General features: G+C 54.0%; 1 protein-coding gene across 3 annotated transcripts; it reads right to left on the bottom strand.

Moving 5' to 3' along the window:
- Positions 1-453: 453 nt before the first annotated feature.
- LOC137152264 (C-type lectin BpLec-like) lies at positions 454-22,976 on the bottom strand. Of its 3 annotated transcripts, none has more exons than XM_067546804.1 (7): positions 22,822-22,976; positions 6,551-6,680; positions 6,131-6,207; positions 4,540-4,637; positions 2,830-2,970; positions 2,574-2,685; positions 454-935 (listed from the first exon to the last, which is right to left on the bottom strand). In XM_067546804.1, the coding sequence occupies exons 3-7, from the start codon at positions 6,195-6,197 to the stop codon at positions 757-759; spliced, it is 597 nt and encodes a 198-aa protein (XP_067402905.1). In that variant the 5' UTR covers positions 6,198-6,207; positions 6,551-6,680; positions 22,822-22,976; the 3' UTR covers positions 454-756. The 3 variants fall into 3 exon arrangements, with proteins under 3 accessions (XP_067402905.1, XP_067402906.1, XP_067402904.1); XM_067546805.1 differs by lacking the exon at positions 22,822-22,976 and adding an exon at positions 12,157-12,225 and having other exon boundaries at positions 454-756; XM_067546803.1 differs by lacking the exon at positions 22,822-22,976 and adding an exon at positions 12,157-12,225.
- Between the last annotated feature and the right edge of the window lie 129 nt (positions 22,977-23,105).

Here is a 23,105-nt window from a genome sequence, read left to right on the forward strand (position 1 = left end):
GGCAGAGAACACCCTGCGAGTCAGTGACAGATATAAATACAAGGAACAGAAGAAAGGATGTTCCCGGCTGACGCAGGAGGCCTCCAGCAGAACTGGGAATGAACCCAGGAGTCCTGGCTCAGTCTGTTTTGTTTTCTGCTCTTGTTCTGCAAGGTGTGTGCGGTGCATTGCAGGCGGTCTAGACACGTCCCTCCCTGGAGCGCTGGGATGGGGACAGGGGGGGCAGCGCACAGGGAGAGGCAGAGGGAGCGGTATGAATGGGCCCTGCCTCGGGTACCAGTTCCCCCTGCTATTACCAGAAGGCCAGGCCTTCCTCATTCCTCGTTTGTTCCCTTTTCTCCCCCTGGAGGGCGGCTCTGGGGTGCTGAGGCCGGAGTCAGGCGACCCATGGACCTGTCCCTGCCAGAGTCAGGAACAAGAGAGAGGAGACACACACAGAGCTGAATGCTGCAGGGAAAGTTTATTGTCAGGTCACTGTGCTGGGATGGATGAGAAGAGGAGAGGGTGGGTGCGACAGAGAGCGACAGGGCAGAGCGGAGCTGCAGTGACAGGGATTGACACAGCGATGCTGTGCAGAATGGACTTTGCACCCGGGGACACAGGAGCTGGTCTGCCAGGGAGCTGGTGGGACCCGATTCACTCACAGCCCAGGCGCTGGGAGCCCCCCGGTGCGGGCGAGCTGCCTTTCCTAGGGGCTGTGCTTACAAAGGAAAGAGTATTTGTCTTCACAGGGATAATCGTGCCATTTCTGGAAACCTAGAAAGAAAACCAGAAAAGACCCGTGGGGTGGGGCAGGCTGGGCTGTTCCTGCCATGCAGTGACCCCTCCGCTGCCCTGTTCCAGCCCCTTGGAGAAGATCCCAGCTCTGGTGCAGGGCCCCGAGGCAGAGGAGGGTGGGTTGAGCCCCGAGCACCCCAGGTGAGGGCAGTCCCATCCTGCAAAGAGACGCCGAGGCTCAGTGTGAAAGGGGAGACGGCTGGTCCATGTGCTACTGCTTGTACCTCCCCCGCCTCAGTGCCCCCCACACCAGCCAGCGGGCAGAGGAGAGCGAGAACCCGGGACCGGGGGCACCCGCTCAGGAACTGGGCTGCTGCCTCCCTCTGTGCTGAGTGAGCTGGCCCCACAGCCAGGCACCCCTCCACGTCCTGCACGCCGGGGTCTGGCAACACCCACAGCAACATCTGTCCCCGGGTGGGCTCAGCCGCCAGTCACAGGGGACGTGTCCCTGCCCCAGGAGTCGCTGCTAACGGCCTGCTGGGTGCACAGCAGCACGTTCCTCCCCAGACACTGGGACCCTCTGCCCTGGGGCTGTCTGGGCCCATGCCCCTGGGCTGCCCTGCAATAGTATCCCTGCTTCGTCAGGCCACAGAGCGCTGGGGCAGGACAAGCCTGGGGCTGGGCGGGGTGGGCTCGGCCCCCTCAGCCGTATCCCAGGCTCAGCAGGGAGCTCCGCTGGGCGCACAGGCCGTTCTCAGAGCCCCGGGCCCTGGGGTGTGGATTTCTGCTGCTGTCTGACTGTCCCGGCCAGCGACTGAAGCCCTGGCTGCCCCCATCTGCCGGCACCTGGCCCGAGGGGCAGTGAGCCTGGGACTGACGCCTGTGTCATGACACATCTGCACCAGGGACTGAGTTAAGGTTACGTGGGCAGCCTCGGTCTGGAACGGCCTCGACTATGGGACCTTCGTGTTCCTTTACGGCAGTTTTGGGTGTAATTTACAGCTTAGCAGAGTAACAGATCGTTCACGTTCTGTGGCCTGGCGGGAGCTCTAGGTGTAACTAGCAGCGTGTCCCCAGGCTGCGGAGCAGAGCAGGCCTGGCCTGGGCAGAATAGCAGCACAGCCCTCTGCTGTTCACAGCCCGTCTGCACCCGACCCTTGTCAGCCACCAGCACTGGCTAGCGCCTGTCGCCGTCTGGGCCATTCAGAACATCTGCCCGCCCCACCGGCACCATGAGAGCCCGTCACTGACGCCAGCCCTGCAGCTTCTGCTCCTGGCTGAGCTGTTGTTAACGATCCCCTCCCGGAGCAACTTTCCACGGGAACCGTCACTCGTGCTACGTCAGTGAACGTTCTGAGAGTGAGCAGCACTTTCACACGCAGCCAGCGTGTGTGCGAACACTTGTGAGTAACACGACCTCACGAGGGGGAGAAAATGCAGCTCCGGTCCCCAAATCAGTGTGTGGATCCCTGTTTGCACAGTTCTGCCTGCTCGACAGCGTGCTGCCGTGGAGTTGGGGTGTAACAGCCGCTGAGAGCTGATCAAAGCTCCGCACAGCCCCCCTCTGGGCCAGGGGTGTGCGTGTGTGTGAGTGTTTGCGTGTGCGACTGTCTGTTCTGCCTGTCACTGGGGCAGGCACAGACTGAGCCAGGATCTGGGAGGCAGGACGTTTCCCAGCTGAGAGAAGGGGTTCTCTCCTGACTGTCCCCCCAGGATGGGGCTGGAGAGAGGGAGGAGCAAGGATCTGCACTGCAGAGCGCGCTGGGGCCAGCCCGGATCAGTATCTCAGCCCCTGTGTGGTCGGAGGCTGCCAGGAGCCCCTGAAAGGAGCATGTGGGGCTGAGCTGCCTGCTTACCTGCTTCATGAGATAACACTACGCAGTACTCCTTTACTTTTGGACTGTCAGGCTGCCCATTATCCCAACCATCAAAGTTCTGGGATTCATCTGCCCATCTCCAGGTTAGATTCTGCAGAGACAAAGCAGAGGAGAGACCCTGTACACCCCAGATTACACAGCTCAAGAGATGCGCTGGAGACAGAGGGGCCATGGGCAGGGCCTGGGGAGAGGCTGGCCCAGCTCACACTGACCAGAACGGGCACCGGGTGCTCACCTGGTCAGGATCCCAGAGTCCGATCCAGACAGGACGGCTCTTCTTGTGGTGCCTCTTGATATAATGGGCCAGAATATTATTTTCTTCAGAGCTGTGAGTGGAGGCGAGATGGGCCCCATGCCCGTTGCGCTGGCACTCAGCCTGGGACAAGAAGAGACAAGCCAGTTACCCCATTGCTCCACTGCAGGGAGCAGCAGGAGAGAGTCCAGCCCTGCTCTGGGGCGCTGCCTCCCCCGGCAGCAAGGGCTGTGAGGACAGGACTCCGGTTCAGCACCTCTCCTCACCCCCAGCAGCAATGGGGGGAGTGGGTAGAGCTGCCTCCCTCCCTCTGCACCTCCACGCCCCCCAGCGCACCCGGCCCAGACACACACACACCCTGGGCCTGCTGGCATCACCGAATCCCTGGGGTGCCAGCCCCTGGCTCTGCGCTGGGCCCTGGCCTGCCCTGGGCCGTGGGGCTGTCAGACACACCTGCTGTCATGCTGTGATGAGATCACAGGTGTGGCTAGGGCGACCAGCTGTGCCAAGTTGATGGGGACAGTCCCGATATTCGGGGCTTTGTCTGATACAGGCGCCTGTTACCCTGCCCTGCACCCCGTCCAGGTTTTCCCCACGTGCTGTCCGGTCACCCCGGCGTGGCTGACAAAGGTCACTGTGCTGAGCCAAGGGACTTGGGCTGTGGAAGGTGCTCGGGGGCTTGTCCACGTGGCATCCTGGCTGAGAATGTGCAACCCTCAGACTATCGGCGCGGAGCAGGGAGGTGGTGATACGTGTGTACACGGCATTCGTGAGACCAGCTGTCGCGCTGGTTACATTGTGGGGGGGCATTTAACAAATGGGTTAACATCAATATGTCAAAATCATCACAATTCATGTGAGATAGGCCATGTCAGGTACTGTTAGAAAGGCTGGGATGTGCTAACTCAGATAGCAATACTTGTGTTCATGTCTTGCATCTCTAATGGAAGTTATGGACATATCGGATGTCTCTGTGTATCAAACTGTTCTGTGTAAGACACACCCCAGACAGAGGCGGCAGGAGAATAGCTGCTCAATGGCCCATCAGAGCCTTTACAGCAGCAAAGGGCCCAGGAAGAAACTAAAGGCAGAGATGAAGAGTTACCAGGACTGGCCCATGTGACTCTGGACTCCATTTTAGTTCTTGTAACATTCCACAAGACAGCATGGCCAGGACAGAGGGTAGATAAGATAAATCACAGAAACCATTTTGCCTTTGTTCCTCTCCAGTTACTGACTAATACCTGCCTGTGGATCTATTAATTTAGCAACTGAACCGAAGGACTTAGACCCATCCAGGTGTTGGATGTACGCCAGAGGAACTATACAAGCCCAGGGAAAGTGTGTGATTTCCCAGCTGACTGGGGGGGCTCGAGCCGATTTGGTTGCAGCAGTGACAGGAACCCCTAGACCTAGAACCCGGCCCTGGCTGTTGCCGGCTCTGTCTGGCAGAGGGTGACATTTACATTATATTCTGCCCTGCAGCCTGGCCAGGGCAGGGCCATGCCCTCAGCAGCTGGTTCCCAGGGCTCTGCCCGGGGCAGGGTTAAATGTGCCAGCGCTCTGCTCCCAGCACAGCCCAGCCCAGCCCAGCCCAGCTCACTTACTCCCATAGTCAGCCTAAACCTCCCCATCCCACAGCCTCCAGCTGCAGCCCAGAGCCCCTGAGCCCCGCTGCCCCCAAACTCTCACCTCAGCCTCCATCCAGGTTTTCTCTTGGGAGAAGTATCCATAGAAGCTGCCTTGGAAGGAGAGCCATTCCCTGGGACAGGACGCCTCTTGTGTCTGGACTGAGAGAGCAGGTGCTTGGGGGCAACGGTGGGGACCGGCCGGCACGGTTAGCGGCTGTTTCAGAAGCACAGCCTTGGCTTTCCCATTAGGATGAATAACACGGGGGCCCATTTGGGGCTGTGTCTGGCTGGCAAGACCCTTCAGGTCCTAGTGCTGCAGGCTAAAGCTGGGTTTCCCCAGGTATCCCATCAGTACCACATCGGCAGAACGAAGCCCAGCAGGGCAGAGCCTCTGGGTTTGAATAGGGCACGGGATCCTTTCCCCATGGTGTCCAGGGCCAGGGCAGGAGCCAGTGCACTGGAAGGGACCTCAGGAGGTATCTAGTCCAACCCCCTGCTCAGAGCAGGACCAACCCCAACTAACTCATCCCAGCCAGGGCTTTGTCAAGCCGGGCCTTAAAAACCTCTAAGGATGAAGATCTCTTCATCCGTGATTTAGAGTGTGGCATAAATAGTACACTTAAAATGTTTGCGGATGATACCGAGCTGGGAGGACAGGATTAAAATTCAAAATGATCTGGACACACTGGAGAAATGGTCTGAAGTAAATAGGATGAAATTCAAAACGGGCAAATGCAAAGTGCTGCACTTAGGAAGGAACAACCAGCTGCACCCACACAACAAGGGACATGACTGCCGAGGAAGGACGACTGTGCAAAGGGATCTGGGGTTAGTGGATCACAAGCTAAATATGAGTCAAGAGTGTAAAACTACTGCATAAAAAGCAGACATCCTTCTGGGATGTATGAGCAGGAGTGTTGTACGCAAGACACCAGAAATAATTCTTCCGCTCTGCTCTGCACTGATTAGGCCTCAGCTGGAGTTTTGTGTCCAGTGCTGGAGCCACATTTCAGGAAAGATGTGGAGAAACTGGAAATAGTCCAGAGAAGAGCAACGAGAATGATTAAAGGTCTAGAAAACACGACCCGTGAGGGAAGATGGAAAAACCTGGGTGTGTTTGGTCTGGAGAAGAGAAGACGGGCGGAGGTGGGGCCATGAGAACAGTTTCCAAGGACATAAGAAGTGGTTACAAGGAGGAGGGAGAAGAATTGTCTGCTTAACCTCTACAGGACAAGAGGCAATGGGCTTAAACTGCAGGAAGGGCGGTGTGGGTGGTCATTAGGAGAAACTTCCTACCTGTCAGGCAGTGAAGCGCTGGAACAAATTGCTGGGGAGGTTGTGGAATCTCTGTCCCGGGGGTTTAAGAGCAGCTTAGACAAACCCCTGCCAGGGCTGGGCTAGTTATCACCAAGACCTGCCTCGTCTGCAGGGGCCTGGACTAGACGAGCTAACGAGGTCCCTTCCAGCCCTACAGCTCTGTGATGCTCAGGGCAGGGGCACAGCGCATTGGGCTCCCCCCAGGGCAGTGACCCCAGCAGCAGGAGACGGGCCGTGACTCTGGGAGTACTGAGGAAAATGAATTCACATCCCAATTCCCACCACGGCCAACAGCGCCCGGGGCTCCAGCTCCGAGGGGCCGGGCAGGGACTCACCTGCCAGCGAGGGGTCAAAGATCAGGCAGCCGAGGAGGCAGAGGCTGATGTAGGCGACTGGCCCCATCTCGCTTCTCCTGGAGGGAAACACACAAGGGAGATGGGGCCAGGAGAGACAAAGCGACCCCCAGAGCGACCCCCCCATCACCCCAGGGGGCATTTCCCAGGGGAGGAGCTTCGGAGCTGGGCTGGTTGCTAAGGGGCCTGGCTCGGCTGGAAAGGCCCCGAGAGGGATCCTGTCCCCCACCTGAGAGCCCCTGTGGGGCAGGGGAGCTGACCGAGGAAGGACTGGGACAGAGGCGACCCCAGGGACTCACACAGGGCAAGGCCGGCCATGGGTCCCGTCCCAGGGCTGGGCTGCCCCCGAGTGCCCAGCACCCAGCGCAGAGGGAGGAATGTGGAGAGGGGGCAGGAACTCACGTGTCCGTCTGTGTCTGTCCGTCTGTGTCTGTGTCTGTGTGTCTGTCTGTGTCTGGGCGGCTGGTCCAGAGCGCTGGGGATTGCAGTTCAGCCTGTGCTGGGAGCTGGTCCCCGGAGGGGGTTTATAGCCCTGCAGCGGGAGGGGTCGGGGGAGGAAGAAGGAGGAGGGTGAATGTGGAAATGGGACCCCATGTGACAATTCAGTTCCCCTGCTGTCACAGCACAGAGATGCAATCTGCCACCTGCTTCTGCACAGCTTCCTGCTGACCCTGAGCTCCCTGGGGGGTGGGGGGGTGAGCGCCACTGCTGCAGAGTCCCAGTCTGGTGCTGGGGAGGGGGCGCTGGGGCAGGCGCTGGGGCAGACGGACGGCCCAGAGGGCACATGGGGCAGGGTTCCTGCAGACAGGGCGTGAGGGAGGGTCACAGCAATGGTTTAACTCCCTGCCAGTGAAACCCCAGCACCACCCATCGCTCTGCCTGAGCAGCCAGCCAGCTGTGAGCAACCTGCACCCCCAGCCCTGCCCTGAGCCCCGGCCCCGAGTGGCTCCTGCGGTCTGACGCCGTGTGCTGTAAATTGGGGTCTCTCCCCCCGTTCACTTGACTTCGCTGACGACGGCAGGTGGGGAGTGGGCGGGTGACCCAAACCGTGCAGTAATGGCACCAGGCAGCCCCTGGGTGCCAACGGGCCGTGAGCCAGGGCTGCTCTTACAGACCGTGCTGGGAAGAGGCCTGTGGACTCAGGGTCTGTTACCCAGGGACTCGCACACCAGGCTCAATGACGCTGAGCCAAAGGCCTGCCAGGGGCTGGGGCCTGCTGGGAGCTGGGTTTTCACAGCGTCACAGCAGGTAAAGCCAGAAGGACCATGGTGATCATCTAGTCTGACCCCTGCGTCACGTGGGGCAGAGACCCACCCAGGGAGATCTGTAGCACGCCCAGAGCTTCTGGATTCACTAGAGCAGAGCTGTAGAATGGAGCAGCCCCACCGTCACTGACCTGCCACCAATTCTTCTGTCACTGCTAACGTCTCCGGCAATGGTTTTAGATTTTCTTCCAGATCAATGATCATCTTGCAATGATCTGGTATGTCACTGTTGATCCCTTAATATTTTTGGCCCCTGTGTGGGCTTCAAACCCAGCACAAGACAAAACCACAGGCGGAGAAGGAGCCAGTCCCTGGCCCAGTGAAGGAGAGCTTCTGGCCAGCCACTCATGGGGTTAACCCCCGCAAACATTCCCAGTCCCAGATGCAACCCCAGGAGCTGCCGTCTTACAGGGTTCAGGCTGTACACTGCAAGCTCATTTACATTTGTCCGTCAATTTATCAAAGAGATTGATACGCACCAGCTCTGTCACTCTCAGTGAGGTCTCTGCACACACTCAGCCCACATGCACCGTTTTAGATAAAACAAACAAGTCAATTATTGCCGACAGCAAGATTTTACGTGCTTGTAAATCAGAATAATATTCAATCAAGGATTTGGTCATAATTAACTAACAGAATAAATCAGATACTAAATTAAACTTAATATTTCAGTGGCTTTTCAGACCTGGATGTTAGCTTCCCAGGCAGGTTGGCTGAGGGGACTCACCCTGTGCCCCTCGCTGCCCAGCCAGGCTCTGAGCTGGTTGTTAACCATGGGCAGGTGGCTGGAAGGGCCGACCTGTTACATCTAGGACTCCCTGCCCAGCGGACTGAGCTGGGACCAGCCGCTCCCTGAGATTGCCCAGGCTCAGCGCTGTGTGCGACCTGTGGCCGAGCTCTTGGGGCGACGTGGTCGCGTCCCACGTGAATCCACACAGTCACTGGGTCCCCTCTGGGGCTGGCGTTGGAGGGTGCAGCTCGAAACGCCCCTTGCAGGGTCTGAGCGTCCCCTGCTGTGAGTTGGGAGCAGGCTGCACCTCCACTCCCACTCAGGGCAGTGGGCGCGCTGCAGTGATCTGCCCACAATTTATTAAGCAGCAATCAATAAAAATAAAGAAAAGATGAGAGAGGTATAAGGAAAACACCCAACGCCACCCCCTGGCCCGGAGACCCCACACAGCGTCTCTGGGGTGTCGGGGATGTTCACAGCCTGCATCTTGTAGCCTATAGGACTAGCCTGCTTCCTTGCACAGATCTACCTTTCCTTATAGATTTAAGTGTTGTTGTTTTATTGTAATACAGACCTAGATGCAGACTGAAGTGTTATAGCTGCAATGCAGGTACCTCACAGGCCACACCCTGTGTGAACGCGAAGGCAGGTAGCATACATACGTTCGGGACCTGTGGCCCAGCTAAGTAACGATGAGTTAAAGGATAAGACACAGATGGTTATAGCCTTTACCCTAGATACGTCAGGAGGTATCAAGACGGGGGGGGGGAGCTGTCTCAGGTTACGCTCCGAGTAAACTTCACAGATACACCACAGAACCCACAAAAAGGGCCAGAAATAACAGAGGTGAGATAAGCGAACCCTCTGGATCCATCTGCAAAGGACGTGGATCTGTCATTAATAGGCACACACCTGCCAGCCTATAGAATAAGTGCACCCTGATAATTTGGGGGTGAAGAAGCCAAGCTTGGATGTCGAAGGACCCATATTGGTCAGGGTATAAAAAGGGGCAAATCGTGTTACTTGGGCGTGATCACCAGCTCCTGCTGCTGTTAGCTAGTGTTTGTGAAAATCTTTTGTTCTTTGTTTATAAGGAGTGTTCTTTGTGTTCTTAGTCTTAGCCTTGTAGCTCTTCGCCCTCGAGCAGTGCCCGGCTCTGCACCCCTCCACTCGAGAGCTGTGAACCGCACATCTCTCTCAGCCAGGTCAGCAGGGGAGGGGGTGAGTGTATTAATGCAAAGCATCCCGTAGATCTATATCTATATCACAGGAGTCTCTGCAATCAGACTGAAATCCTACCCATTAGCCATTTGATTATTCATTTTCTTTTAATCCGTCATTTGTCCGTCATTTCATGTTATCTCAATAAAAGCTCATAGAATTGTACAGTTTCAGCTGTCAGTGTGAGCATTCCTGTCGTGCACCCCAGGGGGTCCCTGTAAAAACTTTTCTGGAGCCTTATTCCAGGACTAGAACCTCGTTATCTTCTGATCAGAGCAGACTGGCGGGCCTATAATCCCATTCAAATGACTAAACGCCCCAAAATCAGGGAACAGATTGGCGATCCAGGCAGGAGACTCCGGGAGTGTGTGACAGGAATTCTTTTACGAATTCTAGGTGTTTCCAGGCACTTGGGAGCCTCCCCTGAGGTAAGTTGAACTGGAGAGCAAGCGAGAGAAAAAAGGCTGTGGGTGTATGAGTCTGGTAGGCTGCCTTAATCACCGGAACCTGGATTTCCTTTGACTGTTTTTTGGAAGTGGTCCCAAGAGTGTTTCCTGTTCTTCACTGCACTGTAGCATCTGTTTATGAGTAGCAATTAATCTTCCAAGAGAAAGTTGTACTGTTTAAAGTGATACACATGTGTAAGGGACTTTGGAGTGTAGAAGGAGTATTGATATTGAGGTCCCAGAAGTAGAAGTAATTGCAGCAGCACCGGGGCCCAGTGACCCACACTTTGAGATGGCAGGGGAGTAGATTTTTGTTTTGTTTAAGCTGCCAGAAAGACCACAGTATTTTCAGTCCCTACAACTCTCCCTGGCTGCGCTCACCTTACCCCGGCTGTTTGGTAGGTCCCGACTGGGTAAGGCCTCTCGATCAGCTAAGAGCACATTAGCTATCGAGGGAAGAGAAGGGAACTCGCCCCCACCCTTCTGTTGGTTTTTATGGGACTTGTCTGAAGTAACTGAAGTAAATTGTTGACACCGGGCAGGGGTGTTATTTTTTCTTTTGTTATCCAAGGGAACCCTTCAGATTTAGAGCTGGGGATTTTAAAGTTTAGAATAGAGTGGTTATTACTATAGACTTGGAAATTATGCTAGCCAGTAGAGCTTTATAAAGTTTAACGTTTTCGTCTAATTTTAAGTTTTAGAGTTTAAATTAAGTTTTTAATTTTGGATTTTGAGTAAGTTTATGTACTGTTAAGATGAGTGAAGAAAGAGCCGTAGAGTCTGTGGGTGTTGCACACTGTACAGCTTTGGAAAACTTTGCCAGAAAATACATTAAGGAACATATAAGAGGCTTAGGACAACCTAGAGACAGTGAAATTCTCTCTGAACATAGTTCCAGAGGGGTAGCCGTGTTAGTCTGTATACAGCAAAGACAACGAGAGTCCTGTGGCACTTTAAAGACTAACAAATTTAATATTTGCAGACATAAGCTTTCGAGAGACTTCAGCTCTTCTTCAGATGCGGTAATACAGAAAATAGGTAGCACAGTGGCATCTTATAGATATCCAGGTGCATTGAGAACAATGGGGGTCCGTCTGGCTCTGTCAATTTGTTTCTTTACTTCTCCAGGTGGGTATTGTAGTTTTAGGAACGTTTCATAGAGATCCTGTAGGCGTTTGTCTCTGTCTAAGGAATCAGAGCAAATCCGGTTGTATCTTATAAACCAGTGGGAGAACACTTTAATTTCCCAGGGCATTCTGTCTCTGACCTGAAAGTTGCTGTACTTCTCCAAAAAGACTCCAAAAACAGACTTCAAAGAGAAATTGCTGAGTTAGAAATGATCTGCAAACTTGACACATTCAAACTGGGTTTAAACAGAGACTTGGAGTGGCTATCTCACTACCAAAGGTAAATTACTTTGCTCACCCATTCTCACTTCCTACTCAATGGTCATCATTAGGTCTTAAGTACCGGACTCCACCTCCCCCATTGTTCTCAATGCACCTGGATACCTATAAGATGCCTCTATGCTACCTATTTTCTGTATTACTGCATCTGAAGAAGAGAGCTGAAGTCTCTCGAAAGCTTATGTCTGCAAATATTAAATTTGTTAGTCTTTAAAGTGCCACAGAACTCTCGTTGTTTTCTCTGAACATAGCAATCCAGGGGGTTTGTGTGTCAGGTTTCTGATCTGGAAGTAGACCAAAGAAAAGAAAGGCTGAAGAGGTGGAAGGAATTGCTGTCGAGTGTTTGCTGATGGCTTGTAGCACACTTGGGTGGACACTGAATAAGGAAAAAGAGTTACTCAGAAGAGCCCAGCAAACTTTGGAGGAGAAAGACAAGACTATTCGGAAGATAGTAAATGGGCTAAGTGAGGTTTCAGAGACCAATTGGTGATTGTTAAAAAAGGACAGGAGTTGGAGAAAAAGTTAGAGCGAAGTCAGTATCAGGTGCAGGAAGCAGATAAGAAAACTCGATGTGGGCAGGAACGGGCAGCTGCCAGCGTAGAATCGCTGGAGGGCTATAAATCAGACGCGGTCAGTCGTTAGATCCCATCAGTGAGTTGGAAAGGCTTTGCCAGGGTTAGAGAGAAGATGAATCAGCTCCCAGCATGGCCGGAGTACAGCAGGGCTGCAGAGATACCAGCTGCAGGTTCCTTGAGGGAGAGAGCATGCAGAGAGGTGCGGACGGTGACACAAATTGAGAGAGAGAGAGGGGACGAGCTGGAGGACGACGGAGCATCAGTTCCTGTCCCCACTGGTACGGTAGAACGGACGGAGGTAGACCAACTTGCAGCACCAATGACTAGAAGTGGGGTGAGAGAGTTAGTTCAGTCTGATACGGTACCTTTAGAAGTGAAGTCGGAGGTTAAGTCTCAGGAGTCGCAAGAAGAGGAAGCTGGCAGTAAAGCAGTTGTGAGCAGTCTGTCAGCAGAAAAGGGAAGTCCTAGAGTGCCACAGCAGGAGGAGGAGGAGGAGGACTTCACCTTAGAGGAGGTGACGGGTGATGTTCAGGACCAGATGAGCGGAGCTAAAGGGAAGGCGATATCTCTTCCGTTAGCATCTGCCCTCGCTAGAGAAGAGGGAGTGCCTCTGGAGTCTGTGATTGTGCAGGGATTGGAAGATGTAGTTTCACAAGTGGCACAAGCAGCTAGTGCCTGTGATATAGCAATCTCTAGATTACAACAGGAAGAACACAACAGCCCAGGGATGCTGTCCCTGCACCCCAATGTTACATTGGCACCATAGAGCTCAAGAGATCTAGCCCCTTCGGATGGTCACTTGGTGTCATTTGAACAATCATCACGAGCATTACAAGATCCCTTGAATTTCATGGACCGAGATCACCCCCTTGGTATATGCTGGTATCACCCGGTGTACTTGTAGAGCACCCAACTACACCTCTTCAGGAACTAAGGGGGGTCCTGTATCAGCGTGGAGACGCCTTAAGCGGGGACGTAGACATTTTATGGAAAGCTACCCTGACCGTCCAGACCTAGAATTGCGTTCAGAGGAAAGTTCTGATGAAAGAAATACTAATCAGGATAGGAGAAGAACCCCATCTCCTGATTTGGGGGAGTCAAAACCCAGAAATCATCAATTCAGATTCAGTCCTGTGGCAGTAGTTACAGATATTAAGACCCTTTATATGGTAGCTAACCAAGTAGGAATGATGAAGGATTCTTCTGTTGCAGTACATGCACAATGTGTACGAGAAATGGCAAAAGTGTTTGGCTTACCAGGGAAGATTGTGTTATAATCCTACAGCTCACGGTAGATGGAGTGTTATGGAGTATCTTACCCCCTGAGTACAGGGTGAGTGAGAATTTTTTTAAAGAAACGGCAGCTCTATTGGAACGAAATCAGCACTCAGGGCAAGCTGGAGTGGCCGTCCTGTCAAATTTAAAGCAAAGATTAATGAGTCTCCACATCAATTTCATTTGCGGTTATGTGCTGTTTGGCCCAGTCACATGAGAGAGGACATAGATGGGCCACAATAGGTTAGTTTGTTTATTAATAATTCTCTTCCCCATCTGCAGGAAAAGGTTAACATGCTTGTCAATGATGACACTTCCTTGAAGGATGCATTGGCCTTACTGGATGCAGGGATCCAGATCACCACCTCCCTGCCGAAATGAGGACTTGGTCGGGACGATGCTTAAAGCAGCGCAGCAGACTCTGGAAGCTCAACGCCAGGATATCTGGGAACTTTGGACACACCTAACTGAGCTGATGTTGGAAGGCCAAGGCCCAGTAACTTGGACTGGCCTGTGGCCTCCATTGACTCGTTTTCTTCTCTCCCTTGAACAGCTTCCCCTCCTACAGGGTTGGCTGCCCTCGAAGAGATGGACAGAGAGCCCGTGGACTACTTGTCTGCAGAATACTCAGCATGATGCCATCAGGCCCCGAGTGAAGTCCTAGCCTCTTTAGGCAGGGAGGAAAGCGGGAGACTCACCGTATCTGGGGTGGTAGGTGACCACCACATGAATTTTATCATAGATACTGGGGCTGCGATTAGCATTATCCATGTCAAAGACCCTAAATCCTCTCCTCTGTCTTCAGGGCATACAAAGACACTATCAGTGTCCATCTCCTGCTCAACTGGATGAAAGCAGGGAGGCGAGAAAGCTTTTCCTACCCTTGATACAATATGCAGGTTCCTTGAAGGGGTGCCATTTTTTGTAGACGGCTCTAATTACTATCATGAAGGGAAACTTTATACTGGGTTCAGAATCTATACAGTTCCACTGGAAGAAGAAGGAGAACCTTGGGAGAAAGCATGTTCATGCACCCCACATTCGGCCCAATTTGCTAAATTAGCAGCAATAGCTTGTGTATTGCAATATGGCGTGCAGTTTTCCATCACCACTGCAAATCAAAATATCTGTCTGTTTTCAGATGCAGCATGCAGTTCTCGTACAGAGCTTCTACCGTGCTTGGAAACTAATGGGTTCCCATCTTCGGACAGGTCACCTATTAAGTATTCAATGCTCTTAAAATACATCCAATGGTTAGCAGCAAAACTCACCACTCCAGGAAGGCCAATTAGAGAGAAAAAGATATGGGCCCACTGTAAATTAGAACCCTTTGCTATGGAAAATGGGAAGGCTGTCAAATTGGCCCAAGAAGGAGCCTGATAAGGGAAATCCTGGGGTGAAAAAGTGCAGGAGTATCCCGGTACTATCTCTGGTCCAGTGTGCCCAATTACCACAACTAAGGTTGTAAAGACTAACATACCTGACTTCAGAGAGATGCAGAAATCAGATAAGGACATTGTGTGAGTAACCCAAGAGCTTTGCAGAGCAGAAGGAGAATGGTCACTCACAGATGCCTTATACAGAAGATACGGACAGAATTTGCAGGTAGTGGACGGAGTTCTGATATATACAGGAGACCATTTCCCTGTGTGGATAGTTTCAACGCACCTACAGAGGGAAATGATGTATATGGTTCACGATACTCCAACAGGAGGACATCAGGGAATGGAGAAACCTGTCCTACATCTGTGGGATGGTGGCCAATTCTGAGGATGGATGTGCAACAATACTGTGACAACTCCATCCAAAAGAGATGCGCCATTAAAATCCCAGGAATATGAAGGCCCATGGATGCTTTGCAGATTGACTTCATGGGTCCTTTGCCAAGGACACAGAGAGGCAATCAATATCTGTTGGTGTTTGTCGATCCTTTTTCAAAATGGGTAGAGGCATTTCTTCTAAGAGCCGATACTGCAAAAGGCACAGCCAGGGTCCTGGTAGAACATGTCTTCTCTCGATGGCGGATCCCTGCAAAGGTGGAATCAAATCAGGGACCACACTTTACCGGACAGTTCTTTAAGGACTGCTTTGGGAATCCCGGAGAGACTACACATCCCATATAGACCCCAGTCATCTGGGATGGTGCAAGGAACCAATCGGACTATAAAGATAATATTGAGGAAACTGGTTGATGCCAACGAGCATAACTGGGACACCCTCATGCCTCTAATTCTAGTGGCACTGAAGGCGACACCTGTTGTGTCTACTGATAAAACAACCTCTGAGGTAATGACAGGCCGAAATATGCGATTACCAGAAGATTTGATCTTGCACACCAGTGGCACTCAACTGGAGAGAATAAAAATGGATATATACCTGCAAAATCTGCAACACTGTTTGAATTGGGTCCACATGCAGGTAGCTGTTAAATTGGGAAAATCCAGACGAAAGGCAAAGGTCTTTTTCGACAAAAAAAAAGAGAGAGAATACTTGGGAGGTTGGCGACCAAGAAATGCTGTTAACGTAGAAAGCACCAGAGCATGGACTGTGAAACCAATGGAGCAGACCCTTCTGGGTCATCGATAAACTCAGTACAGCAATGTATAAAATTAGGGTAACAGGAGGCAAGCATAATAAAGACAAAATTTACCCCGCTAATCAGTGAAAGCTGTATCGATCGTCCAGGTCTCAGGAGCAGCTTCCTCCTCAGGAGCTAGGTGAGCAATATTTGGAATCGTTGCCGCTGAAGCCCAGCAGCCAACCACCATGAAATGGGCACTGGTATTCCTAATTTACTGCACCCTTGTCATCGCTGTAAGGGTACCACTGAGCCAAAATCAGGAATTTGGGACTAAAATGTTGCAAAAGGAATGTACTTTGTACCTTTAATGAAACCCAACTTACAATTAACCAACTGGTCACTTTAAAAAATGATCAGCAAAAGGACCAATGTTTAGGAAAGGAAATGCTTTGCTTGGCGTATGGAGAATCTGTTATAAATACCATCACAGATACATAGCAAGCTCTAACATTGGGGAAGGTTCCAGACCCAATCAAAGATGAACAGTTACTAAGTTGGCATTGCCCTAAGTGTTTTCGAAGGCCTGAAAGGGAGCAATCCACGTGTTTGGATCTATGCCAGCATTTGTCATTGGGAACAATGAGACAGATGGGCTCTGTGACAAATCACCCCAACCGGGACAATTGTTCTTTAAAAAAAAAATTGTACAGTGGAACAGTCTTTGTACGTCTCATTCACTATTTCTTTACCGGTGTTTGACTCAAACAAGGATGTGTACAAGCAATTGGCAGCTGTCCAGTCCATAGGTCACCTGGAAGATTGACACTACAGAGAACTTGTCAATGTGCCTCCCTTGGTGGTCTATCACACTCCAACTCAGATTTGAAAAACTTCACAGATGGCCTATTGCTCTAAAAATGGGCCTTAGTACCTCTGTAGGTGTGATGTATTCGAGGCAGATATTGTCATGTGTGGATTACGGGGAGAGTTACAAAACGAATCGTCCTCATCATGCCTAGTGAGGCTGATGAAGTGAAAAACTCTAATGGAGAGGGTGTCCTATGCTGGAAATTTTTGTTTTACCCCAAAGCAACCTACGTTAATTGGAAATCAAGCGATTTCCCCTATTCCTACCTTTGAGAACGTCACTACCATCCTGTCTGACTCAGCTTGCCAAGATTTGACTATCCAAAGTATACCAGCATTCCTTGTGTATATTCCCCCAATAGGGTTACCATTTAAAGCATTATTGTCTCGTAAAGAGACCCACCTCATACAAATCCAGTGTAAAATTAACAAGTATAAGCTGAAACCCAGACCCAACCAGGTAGAGATGATAATATTGGAGAATATGTATCCGTGGTACCCATGACTGTAAGGCACCAAGACTTGGAAGCACAGGACTTATGAGGAGAGGCTAAGGGAACTGGACTTGTTTAGTCTGCAGAAGAGAAGAATGAGGGGGGATTTGATAGCAGCCTTTAACTACCTGAAAGGGGGTTCCAGGGAGGATGGAGCTAGGCTGTTCTCGATGGTGGCAGATGACAGAACAAGGAGCAACGGTCTCAAGTTGCAGTTGGGAAGGTCTAGGTTAGACATTAGGAAAAAGTTTTTCCCTAGGAGGGTGGTGAAGCACTGGAATGGGTTACCTAGGGAGGTGGTGGAATCTCCATCTTTAGAGGTTTTTAAGCTGAGGCTTGACAAAGCCCTGGCTGGGATGATTTAGCTGAGGTTAGTCCTGCTTTGAGCAGGGGGTTGGACTAGATGATCTCCTGAGGTCCCTTCCAACTCTAATATTCTATGATTCTATGATTATAATACGCTTCCTCCACCACCAGCTTCACAACCCTCAGCAGCTGGGTAACCTGGGCCAAGGCCCAGATGTGAAGCCTTTTGCCCTGAGCGGGGCAGAGGAATGGCCCAGGAGTCACAGGGGCTCAAGCAAAACTGCCCTGCAGCCTCATGCAGTGACCGATGGAGCCAGCTCACGACCTGCACTCGCTGGGGAAACCGAGGCAGAGCTGAGCCCCGTGATGGCTGAGATCCCAGCTGAGCAGGGCGGGGGGATGCAGGCAGGGCAGGACGATGGTCAGACGTGGTTGCCCTGTCCAGGGGTGAGAGAAGCCCCGAGCAGAGCCCCACAGCAAAGCCTGGCCGTGCTGTCGTTTGGGTGTTTTCCCTCCGGAGGCTGAGCTACGTCAGGTGAGGATCAGCTGCCCAGGGGCGCAGCAGCAGCAAGGCCTGGAGGGAGCCCTGGAGGGTCCCAGCAACCATCAGGCACAGGCTACGGGGCTGGCAGGACAGGGAAGGGGGCAGATCCCCTGAGGTGCAGAGGCATGAACAGTTACAGTCAAAATGAGCCACAGCGGTTCTGGGTTGGGCCCTGGTACAGCCCAGCTGAGAGCCAGGCTCTGCAGGTCAGCGCCTCCCAGGGGGGCCTCTCCAGCCCCGTCTCTGTTCCCGCAAACAGGCGCCTGCAGGTTTCCAGGCCAGGCTCAGTTAGCGTCTCTCCTGGGCCCTGCCCAGCCGCTGCTGTGCCCGTGAGCCCTGCACAGAGCTGCCCCTCTGCAGTGTCGGACAGACCCTGGTTGCCCCTCTGCTGCACCCTGCCCTGCGCTGCTCCTCGCTGCTTTCCTCTGCACCCAGCTTCTCTGCTGCGCCTGGTCGCCATGCTGCCGTTTGTCTCCGAGCCAGCCACGGCCAACCCCTGCTTCCTCCAGCCCGCTCAGTGCCTCAGTGAGCTGAAGAGGCGTGTGGGGACCCAGGGCAGGCGCCAGCTTGGATGTGTATATGGTCGTGTGTGACACGTGCAGGGAGGATCGTGGGTGCGGCCCGAACACGCTGAGCAGCCCAGGAGCCGCTGGGCTAAGAGCCAGCCAGCTGTCCCCTCTGCCAGCCAAGCGGTGCCGTGACGGTTCCTGTGGAAAGTTGCTCCGGGAGGGGATCGTTAACAACAGCTCAGCCAGGAGCAGAAGCTGCAGGGCTGGCGTCAGTGAACGGCTCTCACGGCGCCGGCGGGGCGGGCAGATGTTCTGAATGGCCCAGACGGTGACAGGCACTAGCCAGTGCTGGTGGCTGATGAGGGTCAGGTGCAGACAGGCCGTGAACAGCAGAGGGCTGTGCTGCTATTCTGCCCAGGCCAGGCCTGCTCTTCTCCGCAGCCTGGGGACACGCTGCTAGTTACACCTCGAGCTCCCGCCAGGACACAGAATGTGAACGATCTGTTACTCTGCTAAGCTGTAAATTACACCCAAAAACTGCCGTAAAGGAACATGAAGGTCCCATAGTCGAGGCCGTGCCAGACCGAGGCTGCCCAGGTAACCTTAACTCAGCCCCTGGTGCGGATGTGTCCTGACACAGGCGTCAGTCCCAGGCTCACTGCCCCTCGGGCCAGGTGCCGGCAGATGGGGGCAGCCAGGGCTGCAGTCGCTGGCCGGGACAGAGTCAGACAGCAGCAGAAATCCACACCCCAAGGCCCGGGCCCCTGAGAACGGCCTGTGCACCCCATGGAGCTCCCTGCTGAGCCTGGGGTACGGCTGAGGGGGCCGAGCCCACCCCGCCCAGCCCCAGGCCTGTCCTGCCCCAGCGCTCTGTGGCCTGATGAAGCAGGGATACTATTGCAGGGCAGCCCCGGGGCACGGGCCCAGACAGCCCCAGGACAGAGGGTCCTGGTGTCTGGGGAGGAACGTGCTGCTGTGCGCCCAGCAGGCCATTAGCAGCGACTCCTGGGGCAGGGACACGTCCTCTGTGACTGGCAGCTGAGCCCACCCGGGGACAGATGTTGCTGTGGGTGTAGCCAGACCCCGGCGTGGAGGACCTGGAGGGGTGCCTGGCTGTAGGGCCAGCTCACTCAGCACGGAGGGAGGCAGCAGCCCAGTTCCTGAGCGCATGCCCTCTGTCCCAGGGCAGGGCTCTCGCTCTCCTCTGCCCGCTGGCTGGTGTGGGGGGCACGTGGGGTGGGTGAGGTAAGAGCAGTAGCACATGGACCAGACGTCTCCCCTTTCACACTGAGCCTCGGCATCTCTTTGCAGGATGGGGCTGCCCCCACCTGGGGTGCTCAGGGCTCAACCCACCCTCCTCTGCCTCGGGGCCCTGCACCAGAGCTGGGATCTAGGTTGGATATTAGGAAAATCTTTTCCCCTAGGAGAGTGGTGAAGCACTGGGATGGGTTATCTAGGGAGTGGGTAGAATCTCCATCCTTAGAGGTTTTTAAGGCCCAGCTTGACCAAGCCCTGGCTGGGATGGTTTAGTTGGGGTTGGTCCTGCTTTGAGCAAGGGGTTGGACTAGATACTCCCGAGGTCCCTTCCTACCTAATCTTCTATGATTCTATGATCTTCACCGAGGGGTTCAGAACAGGGCAGGGGAGAAGTGGCTGTACAGGCAGGAAAAGTCCAGCCGGCTCCAACCCAGGGGTCATTTCTGGTTTTCTTTCTAGGTTCCATGACTTGGGACAACGACTCCTGTAACAATAGAAACCCGTTTGTCTGCAAGTACAGAGCTTAGGGGAGGCAGCTTGCCTGCACCAGGAGGATCCCAGGACCTGGGCTGTGAGTGAATTGGGTCCCTCCGACTCCTCTGGGAGACCAGCTCTTGTGTCCCCATCTGCAAAGTCCCGTCTGCAGAGCATCGCTGTGTTTATTGTGTCACTCCCCCTCTGCTCTGCCCCCTTCTCAGCGAGCACGTCCGTGACTAGGTCAGCCACCTGAAAATGCCAAGGTCAGGGCAGGCTGTAAAAGGAGAGCAGATTCTCCCAGCACTGGTGGGTGACACTGAAATCAGACTTCCCAACCAGCCACAAACAGTGCTTCTGATTCCCCACACTGGTTAGTAAGAAGCCAAAATAAAAACACACACAGCCCCCTTTACTGCATTTCAGTCTCCGGCTCCCAATCAGCCACTAGGTCCAGTAAAGAGATCAGTTATTTAAACTCTATGCTGTTTACCACAAAGGTTTTTCCTGATCCCAAAGGGTCAGCCACAGTACCAGATCAATATAAGTTTGGATCTTACCCAGAATACCATGCTGCCAGCCAATCCTTTAGTGACTAAAACTAAAGGTTTATTATAAAAAGAAAGAAAAACTATAAGAGAAATGTTAAAGGATTAAAGCAATCAGACACAGACAAATTATTTGAAAGTCCAGATACATCAGATTTCTATTAGAATTGTGGAGTTGCAGGCCCTCTGGTGTACATCCCGTACCTGGTGGGTCTCAGTCCTTTGTTTCACAGCTTCAGTTCGGTTGTAGATGAGTTGATCCAGAGGTAGGCTGGAGACTAAAGACAGAATGGATGTTGTGCAGCTGCCTTTTATGTTCTTTGGCCTTGGCCATGCTGCTTGTGGAATTTTACAGGAATAAGATGGAGTCCAGAGTCACATGAGTAAGTCCTGGTGACTCACCAGGTGTATCCCTGGCTTCTCCCCCTGGGCCCCTTGTACCTGTGAATTTCTTAATGGGCCATTAAGCAGGCTAGTGCTGCAGCCATCCTGTCTGGGGTGTGGACCAGACACAGCACAATTTGAAATACAGATTTATCAACCATAGCCATAACTCCCATTACACATGAACATAGGCTGTGATGTGCTAAGTAAGATGATGATGTCTTTCTAACAGGACCTGACATGGCATATCTCATATGAATTACTATGATTTTGACATGTTGATGTTAAACATAATGAATGCCTCTCCCTCAATCCAGCCAGCCTGACAATGTCTACTGGGTAGTTTTAACCTGGGCTCCCACACTTGTCTTTGCCCAAACCCTGCTGCCACCCACACCCCGCGCCCTCCCACGTGTGCAACTTTTCACTCTGAACCCGGGCTGGCTGGCTTTGCAGTGATGCCCGTCCTCCAGTGTCCTTCCCACAGCTCCCCACAACAGACACAAGGGACTGGGCAGAGCCCTGGAGCGTCTCAGCACAAAGCCCCTGGCACATGCCCCGATGCACCCGGGTGAGGGCAGAGACGAGGAGCGCACAGGAAGGCTTTGCAGTGGGGATGCTTAGACCTGTGTGAGGTTAGCCTGGGGAACTGAGCCACGTAGACAGTGCCAGTGTGTGTCACGCTCACTCGCCCCTCACAACTTCAGTGGAGTGAAGCAACAATAAACTTTCCCTTCAGCATTCAGCTCCGTGTGCATTTCCTGGATCTTGTTCCATTCTCTGGGTTCAGGTGCACCCCGTCTCTGTCCTGAGCACCCCAGAGCCAGCCCCTCGGGAGAAGACAGGGAATGGGTTGGGAGGGAGTATGGCACAGGGCATGGGCATCCTGCCGCTGTGAGCATTAGCCCCCGAGGGAGGCACGGCCCCTCCATCCCGCTCCCCTCAGCCCCTCCCTGGGCGCTCAGCCCTTCTGTCCTCATCTCAGCGCTCTCCAGGGAGGGACCTGTGTAGCCCGTCTGCAATGCGCCACGCGCCTCTTACAGAGCAGGAATGCACAATGAACAGGCTGAGCCAGGACTCCTGGGTTCCAATCCCAGCTCGTCTGGAGCCGCCTGCGTGACCTGGGGAACGTCCCTTCCCCTCTGCCCTGTTATAATGGTTGGTCGGTACATTCCCAAGCACAGGCCGCCCTGTGCCCCGGGTGCTTTATGCCTGCGGAGTCTGACCAGAGTCCGGGCAGCGGCCCTGGCTGGCAGCACTCAGCGCCCTGCAGCCAAAGTCTGCTGCAGAAGCGCAGGCGGACCCCTGACAGCCAGGCGGAAACGCCAGGGGGTCAGAGGGGGCGGGGCAGGAGTTGGGTTGAGGTTGCAGCCCAGGGAAGGGGTCACGGACCAGCACGGGGGGCTGGCTGGGGCCTTGCCCAGGCCGAGGAGGCTCAGTGAGTCTGGAGCCATTGCAGAAACTCTCCTCCCTGACTCAGCAGCCTGGCCAGCGCCCCACAGGGACACCGGCTGATGCAGACCGCTGGCCCGGGGCTGGGAGGAGGCCGAAGGGGCACGGCCCGCACGTGGCCCCGGAGGGGTGGAGATGAGGGGCTCCCCGCGGAGAGAAAGCGGCAGCCCGGGGAAAGCTTGCCAGGACCGTCGGGTTACCTCCGGCAAGGGCTAGCACGCAAACGGCAAAGCGGGCGGGGGGTGCCCGGCCGGGCGGGAGCGGAGCGGGGGGTGCCGGCGGGGGGCGCTAGAGACGGGCGGGGGGGAGGGGCAGCTGTCGGCACCGGCCGGGCCGGACTCACCCGCGCGCTCGGCCTGGAGGCGGCCCCAGCCCGGCCGGTCTGTCCCGGTCACTCACCGCGGTTCAAGCCCCGCGGAGGTTCCCTGCGCCCCCGCCGCCGGACTCACTCCACCCCCCGCCCCGCCGCGGGTTCGCCGCCCCGGGCCGGTCGCTGGGCTGCGGTTCTTCCCCGGCCACGGTGGGGCTGGTTGCCAGGCTACAGCCCGGGGCTGCTTCCTGCTTCCGGTCAGAGTGACGACAGAAGCGGAAGTGCTTGTCGCTAGGTTACACTAACATGGTTTGTGTGTGTGTCATGTGACCCGCTCCTGTCCAATCAGAGCGCCCACAAATTAAAAAAAAGC

Source organism: Emydura macquarii, unplaced genomic scaffold (genome assembly GCF_026122565.2).
Source record: "Emydura macquarii macquarii isolate MOO-44397 ecotype Brisbane River unplaced genomic scaffold, CSIRO-AGI_Emac_v2 contig_1148, whole genome shotgun sequence".
Classification (NCBI taxonomy): domain Eukaryota; kingdom Metazoa; phylum Chordata; order Testudines; family Chelidae; genus Emydura; species Emydura macquarii.